Source organism: Pristiophorus japonicus, chromosome 9, assembly GCF_044704955.1.
Source record: "Pristiophorus japonicus isolate sPriJap1 chromosome 9, sPriJap1.hap1, whole genome shotgun sequence".
In the NCBI taxonomy this organism is placed as follows: Eukaryota; Metazoa; Chordata; class Chondrichthyes; family Pristiophoridae; genus Pristiophorus; species Pristiophorus japonicus.
Genome location: NC_091985.1, coordinates 128,069,313 through 128,079,110, shown reverse-complemented (window position 1 = coordinate 128,079,110; position 9,798 = coordinate 128,069,313). Strand labels below are relative to the sequence as shown.

General features: G+C 41.3%; 1 protein-coding gene and 1 long non-coding RNA gene across 2 annotated transcripts in view; one reads left to right on the top strand and one right to left on the bottom strand.

The window, feature by feature from the left end:
• Positions 1-646: 646 nt before the first annotated feature.
• The window catches only part of esf1 (ESF1, nucleolar pre-rRNA processing protein, homolog (S. cerevisiae)), a 95,513-nt gene continuing 86,361 nt past the window's right edge, over positions 647-9,798 (bottom strand). Inside the window, exons 13-14 of the mRNA XM_070889822.1 lie at positions 9,145-9,294; positions 647-2,069 (exon numbers count right to left, since the gene is read on the bottom strand). Coding sequence (XP_070745923.1) covers positions 1,764-2,069; positions 9,145-9,294 — 456 coding nt within the window. The 3' untranslated portion in view covers positions 647-1,763. The remainder of the gene's footprint in view (positions 2,070-9,144; positions 9,295-9,798) is intronic.
• The window catches only part of LOC139273222 (uncharacterized), a 41,932-nt gene continuing 40,167 nt past the window's right edge, over positions 8,034-9,798 (top strand). The window contains exon 1 of the long non-coding RNA XR_011595040.1: positions 8,034-9,317. This is a non-coding gene — a long non-coding RNA (uncharacterized lncRNA). The remainder of the gene's footprint in view (positions 9,318-9,798) is intronic.

Here is a 9,798-nt window from a genome sequence, read left to right as displayed (position 1 = left end):
CGTTGCAAGAGGATTTGCAGCGCAAAAATACAAGTTTTGCCAAATTTAGTCTGGGGCCGGGAGCGCTGCGAGAGAGGCCTTCATCTCAACCCACTTCATTCATACAAACATTCCTAATTATATTAACAGTCATTCCCTTGATACAGCTACCTCACATGACCTTTCGACTCCCATGGTCTCTATCATAGGTAGGCCATTTCCAACCACTTTCTTATCTCTCACCACCCCTACTCTTATCCAACCTCACTTCCTTGCGCATTTGCCCCCAAAGAAAATTCTCCCTCAAGTCACTTGCAACTGCACTTTCAAACTCCTAAATGCCTAGACTTTGGCCTTTCATCCCTTCTTCCAGCACTAAACCCCCTCAGTACTCGCTGTTCCTCCAACTCTGACCTCGTGCATCCGCCACCGCTCCCCCACTACCCCCCCATTGCTATACCATCAACATCTCATCTAAAAGATGGCACCTTTGACAATCCAGCATTCTTTTGATATAATGTAGGCTGATTCATTGCAATATGTACTCGAGTCCTGGATCAGGCCATGAACCAACAATCCTTGCCCTCAGTGGCGACAGCGCTACCAAATGAAGCAAATTAACACCTATGGGTAAGTTTAATGATTTTGTTCCCATTTGTTTATTTCTTATCTGTTTGTTAAAAATTAACTATTTTTGCACAATATCCTAGGTTGCAGATAAAGATGATGGCTGAAAACACATTCAAAAATATTTTGAACAAGTTCTTTTGCTGCTTGTAGTGCCAATTCTTCACAAAGCATTTCCCCTTGCTTGCTGCTTGGTTTTTTTTCTATTTGTTTAGTAATATTTGAGGCAATCAACATTGCCTCTTCATGCCCCACCCCCCTACAATATGTTTTATGAATATATTTGAATTAAGCAAGTGCAAGTGTGACACATTTTACTGTGACAGACACTTATCCACACATTATGAATGCATGATTTTTAATTATATCAAAAAATGTAACATTACATTAAATTCCAAAGAACTGCAGCCCCTCGAATATATCCAAATATACGTATATTAATTGTATTGTTACAAAGTTCCTATTTGTTTCAATTTAAATGGCTAGTTGTTGAACAAAAAAGAACTTGGCCAACATGGAGAATTCCGCAAGGTTTCACCTTGATGTTGAATTTTTTTTGCTAATCTGAAAATAATAAATGAAAAGACAGGGCATAATAAAAAGCATACCACATGTTCATATTTTTCCATAACATCACAAATTTTTATCTGACACAAATTAAAAGCTTTTGTGAATTTAACCTTCCAAAGTTTGACCTTCAGCTATTTTTTTTCTATTTGCTTTCATATAGAAGCCTTTCCTAATAGAAAGCACCTTTCTAGTGATGATATAAAAGAAATACACCTTACTATTAGTATGATCAAAGGACATATGGACGAGAACAATATAAGAACTGCTGCACACACTCTTCAAAGCTTTGGTTTCCAGCAGTGGAAAGAAGAATTTAATTGAAATGCAACTGTTGGTAAAAAAATAAATCACTCTATTAACAATGATGATGTTCATCCTGCAGGATCTCGTAAACTATGAATTTAGAATGAAGCCGTCAGAGCATCACATTGAAACCTGGAGAAGTAATTAAAACTATCTCAACAACTTATTTTTAGTAAACTTGATTCCCAGTGTTGTTATTAAATACGTACATTGTCAGAGATTGAAATTCAGAAGTTAATTTGTAGCAATTAGAAAGAGTGAATTATGTTCTTTTTGTACACAGATTATGTAACAGTTTTTTGTTTCTTTCGGGCCTGAAACTGTTCTGTTTTTGCTTTCACTGATTTTATAAGCAAAGAAAGTGCATGGTCTACAGGTTTCTTGATTGCTATCGTCGTCTCTTCGCCAGTAACCTCACTCTTCTCCCTGTTGAGAGATGCTGCCTGCTTCTGCTGCTCTTGTCGTTGCCTTGACTTTTCTTTCAGAATAGACTGCGTGGCAACAGTCTTCTTAAAACCAGGATCTGAAGGGTCCAGGTTAAACAGGTGCGAAGTGTACATGGCTTGAAACCTTGGATCAGCAACATCCACCTGTAACAAAACAATGATTTCTCAAACATAAAGTCTTAAATCTTTGCTCTATCTGTCCAGCTTTACAATATGTTCAATGATTTCTCTCTGATCTCCCCGCTTGACCTCTCTACGCTCATCTTGTCCATGAGACCCACTTCCTGCTCCCTTGACCCTATTCCCACGAAACTTCCTTTTCTGGCTCCCATGTTAGCCGACATTGTTAACGCTTCTCTCAGCTACTGTCCCCCTCTCCTTCAAATCTGCGGTCATTACCCCTTTCCGCAAAAAAATCCTTGACCCCATTGTGCTTGCTAGCTACCGCCCCATCTCCAACTTCCCTTTCCTCTCCAAAGTCCTTGAACGTGTTGTCACCTCACAAATCCGTGCCCATCTTTTCCGGAACTTCATGTTTGAATCCCTTCAATTTGGTTTCCGCCCCTGCCACTGTACCGAAATGGCTCTCATCAAAGTCACAAATTACATCCTTTGTGAATGTGACAAATGTAAACTATCCCTCCTCATCCTGCTGGACCTGTCTACAGCCTTTGATGCAGTTGACCACTCCATCCTCCTCCAACGCCTCTCCACCATCGTCCAACTGAGAGGGACTGCACTCGCCTGGTTCCATTCTTATCTATCTAATCGTAGTCAGAAAATCTGGACTGGCTTCTCTTCCCACTCGCGCATTGTTACATCTGGTGTCCCCAAAAGATCTATCCTTGGCCCCCTCCTATTGCTCATCTATATGCTGCCCCTTGGCGATATCATGCGAAAACACGAGAGTCAGTTTCCACATGTACGCTGACGATATAAAGCTCTACCTTTCCACCACTTCTCTTCACCCCTCCTTAGTGTCTAAATCTGCAGGAAGAATGTTCCCAATGTTGGGGAAGTCCAGAACCAGGGGTCACAGTCTAAGGATAAGGGGTAAGCCATTTAGGACCGAGATGAGGAGAAACTTCTTCACCCAGAGAGTGGTGAACCTGTGGAATTCTCTACCACAGAAAGTTGTTGAGGCCAATTCACTAAATATATTCAAAAAGGAGTTAGATGTAGTCCTTACTACTAGGGGGATCAAGGGGTATGGCGAGAAAGCAGGAATGGGGTACTGAAGTTGCATGTTCAGTCATGAACTCATTGAATGGCGGTGCAGGCTCAAAGGGCCGAATGGCCTACTCCTGCACCTATTTTCTATGTTTCTATGTTAAATTGTCAGTACTGGATGAGCAGAAATGTTCTCCAATTAAATATCATTGTCTTCGGTCCTCGCCGCAAACTGTGTTCCCTAACCACTGATTCCATCCCTCTCCCTAGCATCTATTTGAGGCTAAACCAGACTGTTCACAACCTAGACGACATATTTGACCCTGAAATGAGCTTCCGGCCACATATCCGCAGCATAACTAAAACTACTCATTTCCATCTCCGTAACATTGACCGCCCCTGCCTTAGCTCATCTGCTGCTGAAACCCTCATCCAATCTTACATTCAACCTGGCCCCAATACTGACCCTGGACGTAGAACATTGCTTACGTCCATCCTGGTCCCAATACTGACCCCAGAGGTATAGCACTGCTTACATTCATCCAGTTAAAAAAGTTATTAACCACTATTTTCTGTCCTGCAACAAACTTTTAATAGAAACATTAGCCCAAGTGAAAGGGTAAAAAATTGACAATTGTGTAATTTCAGGGACCCTTAAGAAAAAAGGTCAGTTTGGAAAAATCCACCACTGCAAAAAGTGCTCTTTAAATTAAAGGATTCACTTCCAATGAAAGTAGTTCCATAATATAACCCAGTTCCCTGACTACTGATTCTGGCCAGTTTATACTTTGGAGTAGATACAGCACCAATTGAACAACTGTGTGTTTGCTGTTGCTCAGAATTCATAAATTATTACCTGACCGCATCTGCAAAAGCAATCAGTTCAAAATCACAAAAGTTATAGACTCATTGGACCTTTCCCGAGAGTTAAGCCTGCCTGTGGCCAAATCCAAATGATGAACCCAAGTTATGTGCTGGTGATAGCAGCTTGTGGCTTTTACTGGTTGGAGACAACCAACAGTTGGAGGCACTGCATGAAGTCCCTCCAGAGGTGGGTTTTGGTACTTTGGTACTGTTTACAGGGGCACATAAATTGGCAGTGGACTGTTGGAGGCATCCATTTAACACGTCATGTTAATTTACATAATTCACTCTGTCACTTTAGATGAGCTATTAGATAGAATTGAATAAGCAGCCTATGTTTAAATAGGATACATCAGGCAAACAGATGTGGATATGACTGGATTAAAACCATGCCTTAATCAACTGAAACTGTAGTCAAACTTAAACCTGAGTTCTGACCCTGTTAAACATCTGCTACAACCAGCAAGATATAGTTTAGATTCTAATAAAATATTAACATTTTCTATATATGTTCACATGGAAGAGCCAAGGAGGACTGGGTTACGTTGTAATGAAAAGAAACATATAAGGCTATGTTGGGAGATGCAAGGTGACACCAAGATATTTTCACTGATGCCAAGGAGAGAAAAATTACCACCAAGAATTTTAGAACAATGGTGATTGATGCAGGGAATCTTAGAGAAAAGACAAATTAAAAAACTACTTGAAATAGGAAATTTTGTAAAAGAACAGAAACACACATTAATATTGGTTTTGTTACTGTAAAGTTTATGTGCCCTTTACAAATGTCGCTAGGTGGGCATCAAATCATAAAACTTAAAAGTATTGGGTGAAGTTCCTTGTGATACTTGTATATGTCGGGATTGAACAGGTTAGATGCAGGAAGAATGTTCCCGATGTTGGGGAAGTCCAGAACCAGGGGTTCACAGTCTAAGGATAAGGGGTAAGCCATTTAGGACCGAGATGAGGAGAAACTTCTTCACTCAAGAGAATTGTGAACCTGTGGAATTCACTACCACAGAAAGTTGTTGGATATATTCAAAAGGGAGTTAGATGTGGCCCTTACAGCTAAAGGGATCAGGAGATATGGAGATAAAGCAGGAATGGGGTACTGAAGTTGCATGATCAGCCATGATCATATTGAATGGTGGTGCAGGCTCGAAGGGCCGAATGGCCTTCTCCTGCACCTATTTTCTATGTTTCTATGTCCCCTCCCTCCTCATTTCATGTAATACATTTTACACAATATACTTTCTAACCACATAAGAACATAAGAAATAGGAGCAGGAGTAAGCCATACGGCCCCTCGAACCTGCTCCACCATTCAATAAGATCATGGCTGATCTGATCATGGACTCAGCTCCACTTCCCCACCCGCTCCCCATAACCCCTTATCGTTTAAGAAACTGTCTATTTCTGTCTTAAATTTATTCAATGTCCCAGTTTCCACAGCTCTCTGAGGCAGCGAATTCCACAGATTTACAACCCTCAGAGAAGAAATTTCTCCTCATCTCTGTTTTAAATGGGCAGCCCCTTATTCTAAGATCATGCCCTCTAATTCTAGTCTCCCCCATCAGTCGAAACATCGTCTCTGCATCCACCTTGTCAAGCCCCCTCATAATCTTATACGTTTCGATAAGATCACTTGAATTCCAATGAGTAGAGGCACAACCTACTCAACCTTTCCTCATAAGTCAACTCCCTCATCCCCAGAATCAACCGAGTGAACCTTCTCTAAAGTGCCTCCAGAGCAAGTATATCCTTTCGTAAATATGGAAACTAAAATTGCACACAGTATTCCAGGTGTGGCCTCACCAATACCTTATATAGCTGTAGCAAGACTTGCCTGCTTTTATACTCCATCCCCTTTGCAATAAAGGCAAAGATACCATTGGCCTTCCTGATCACTTGCTGTACCTGCATACTATCCTTTTGTGTTTCATGCACAACTACCCCCAGGTCCCGCTGTACTATGGCACTTTACAGTCTTTCTCCATTTAGATAATAACTTGCTCTTTGATTCTTTCTGCCAAAGTGCTGACCTCATATTTTCCAACATTAATACTCCATCTGCCAAATTTTTGCCCACTCACTTAGCCTGTCTATGTCCTTTTGCAGATTTTTTGTGACCTCCTCACACATTGCTTTTTCTCCCATCTTTGTATCGTCAGCAAACTTGGCTACGTTACGCTCAATCCCTTCTTCCAAGTCATTAATATAGATTGTAAATAGTTGGGGTCCCAGCACTAGTTACCAACCAGAGAATGAACCATTTATCCCGACTTTCTATTTTCTGTTAGCTAGTCAATCCTCTATCCATGCTAATATATTACCCCCAACTCCGTGAACTTTTATCTTGTGCAGTAACCTTTTATGTGGCACCTTGTCAAATGCCTTCTGGAAGTCCAAATACACCACATCCACTGGTTCCCCTTTATCCACCCTGTTCGTTACATCCTCAAAGAACTCCAGCAAATTTGTCAAACATGACTTCCCCTTCCTAAATCTCTAAGACTCTAAGACTCTACCTGAATGAATTTTGCTTTTCCAAATGTCCTGCTACTGCTTCTTTAATAATGGACTCCAACATTTTCCCAACCACAGATGTTCGGTTAACTGGTCTATAGTTTTCTGCTTTTTGTCTGCCTCCTTTTTTAAATAGGGGCATTACATTTGCAGTTTTCCAAACTGCTGGGACCTCCCCATAATCCAGGGAATTTTGGTATGCCCTGCCACGTCCTGCACTTCAACATCCAACTGCATTTCACCCCAATTCTCCACATTAGCAGATTACAAGATAGGTTTGGACAAAATAGGCCCATTTATTTCACCCTTCCAAACTACCAACCCTACCATCTCCCCATTACAGAACCCAGCTGTTTCTTAAATAAATGCTGGTTTCAATTACCATCCTTGGTAACCGAATTCCAGCTGATCACTTGTGCAAAAACAAACTTTCCTTTCACAACCTTGAACTTGTGTCCTCTTGTCCTGCTATGCGGTCATATCTGAAAGCGTTGTTCTGTGTTTACTTTTGCTATTTAATTAAATAGGAACAAGACTTTCAGCACCCAGAGCCTGTCCCCCCCATTCAATTAGATTATGGTGGTTCTGTACCTGACTTAAATTTATCCACCTTTGTTCCATATCCCTCAACACCCTTACCAACAAAAATTTATCGTTCTCAAGTCTTGAAAATTTCAATTGATCCAGCACCCACATACTTTTGGGGGAACGAGTTCCAGATTTCCACTATTGTGTGTGTGAAAAAGTGCTTCCTGATTTCACTCCTAAATAGCCAAGCTCTAATTTTAAGATATTGCCTTCTTATCCTGGAGTTCCCACTGGAGGAAATAGTTTCCACCCCCTGATCGTACGCCGGTTCTGCTAGAAAAAGTGCGCAGAAAAATTAACTCACGATTCTGGCTGATCCTCGGGTGTTGTTTACCTGCAACGTGGTGCAGCACAGAGTGGGAGGGGCGGAGCTAGGGCCGTGCTGGCTAAACAGAGCCGGTAGGGGGGCGGGGCGAGAGTCCAGCGTCTGTTTCAGTGCCAGCAGCGTTGCGCATGCGCGATGGAGCAGTCGTGCATGCGCAATGGTGTATTAACATTGGCAATCGCCCATTTTTAAAGGGAAAGCCTCGAGTGTGATTTTTGGTGCTTGATTGATTTTTGGAGCCTGAAGGTAAGACACCCAAAGGTCTTTTGTTCTCTCCGCTCCCCCCCCCTTCAGTCATGTGACTTCTCTCTCCCTCCTCGTCACCACCACCACCCCCTGCCCCCCCCCCCCCAAGCCTGCCGAGTTTAGCCTTCTCCCAACCTCCCCCCCTTAAATTGCCGCGTTTAGCACCGCCCCCCGCTGCCGCATTGAGCATTCTCCCTCCCTCTCCCCTGCCGCCCCCTTAAGATGTCGCGTTCTCTCGCACCTACCCCAGGCTGAAGGAACTCCCACATGGACAGCTGCTGCCGACTTTAGTTCAAGGTAGGACTTACTTCAGTTCTTTACTTGTTAATTTAATTATTTACTTCAGTTCTTTATTTTTTATTGAATGCTTATTACTTTTTGTGCTTTGTTTGGTGCTGGGTGATGCTTTAAATGTAGTTACTTGCGCTGATTCCTTAACTCTATGTAAGGTTTTTCTGTGCGGACAGAAGTGCCAACATACACTGGCCTAAGTTAGTTTGGAGCAACTATTTGCTGGCCAAACTTGCTTAAATGGCCAAAACAGGCATAAGTGGCTGGGAACGCCACCTTTTGATAAAAAAACGAAATTAAAAGAAAACCTAACTAACTTACACTAGCGCAAATTAAATGGCCAGAATTGCAACTAAAAAGATACACCAGAAAAATCAAGTTGCTCCAAAAATAATGGAGCAACTCCTGGGGACATTTGGGCCCAATGTATCCCAACAAGTTTGTTGTATATCACGAAGTACTCCAAAGAGCTTTAGAAGTATTTCCTTGTAGGCTACTATACAAGTCATTCTGACTACTGACTACCATTGAAAATATACTGGGAGGGGTTAAAGGAGAAAATTAGAAGTAATTGTTTAAGGACAGTATTTACTTAAACTGTAATAGAATTGCCTTTGTGTGAGTAAAATTGTGCTTGTAATGGTTGCTGTGACCATAGAGTCATTTCTATGTTTCTTAATTTGTCTGAAACATTTAATTGACAATGCGGTCAACTAATGAAGTTGCAGAGGGCAACCAGTGGGAGTGTATGGGGCAGAAACAAAAACACCCATCAGTCGCCATTATAGTCCCTAATTAGATCATCAAAAATTTACTAGCAGCTAACAAATTACAACTGGGAAGCAATCCATCCGGTCTTTGTCCTTCATACCTTAGACCCACCCTCGGTCCTGCCCATCTTCCCCTCTATGGACCAGGAGACCATTACCCACCCTTTAATTGGCAACACAGCAAAATGGTGCTATAGACAGTGATCAGGAGTTTTAAGAACAAGTTTTCAGGGTCAGATTCTTTGTGCCCTATCCTGTTACATTGTCTTGTCACTCTATTTTAACACGAACCTCATATCAGTAATCCACAGCAGGACATTTATATTTGTGACAAATACAAATATGATACAAAGTAAGATGCCGTATCTGGGTAAGGTTAATCTTGATCATAAAGTAAAGTAATCTTAGAACATTGCACTGTTAAATGAATAATGATTACCTGAAAATTGTCTTTTTCCAGGATCCCCTGATTTTTAATTAATTTCTTCTTTTTCTTCTTGCTAAGATTCTGCTGTTCCACTATTTTGTCATAATTGAAATGTCCTCGGTCTTCCTCGTCATCGTCCATCATAAGCAAGGCCATTTTCGCCTGATAATGAAATATTTTGTGTTGTAAGTTGACTAAACATTATTCACAGAACAATTTAATAATTTGTAAATCTGCTAATTAAGGCAAAAAGGAACAGAGGCAGAGGGCCCAGATGGATAGAAATCCCCTTATGATGGATACGCTATCCATTAGTCCAGATGTTAAACCATGCTAGCTGTCAACTGTTTACATTGCAGTAGCTCCTAACCACTTTGAGGTCATCCAAATTCTTAAAAGTCAAGTAGAATTATCACTAGTTCCTCCTGTGGTCGCGCAATTGAGGCAGAGGAATCACCACAATCCACCCAACAGAGGAAAGTCAGAAAAGATAAAGAAATAGATGAAAAAGCAGAGAAAGGCGAAGAAACGAAAAAGCAAAGCAAAACTTTATTAGCATGTAAATTATTTTCCCTGTGTACGACGCATTTAAATCTTACATTTAATTGTTAATTTTTGACATTTCCCTGTAGACAGACAGCTTGGATAAAACTGTCAGCCATTTAA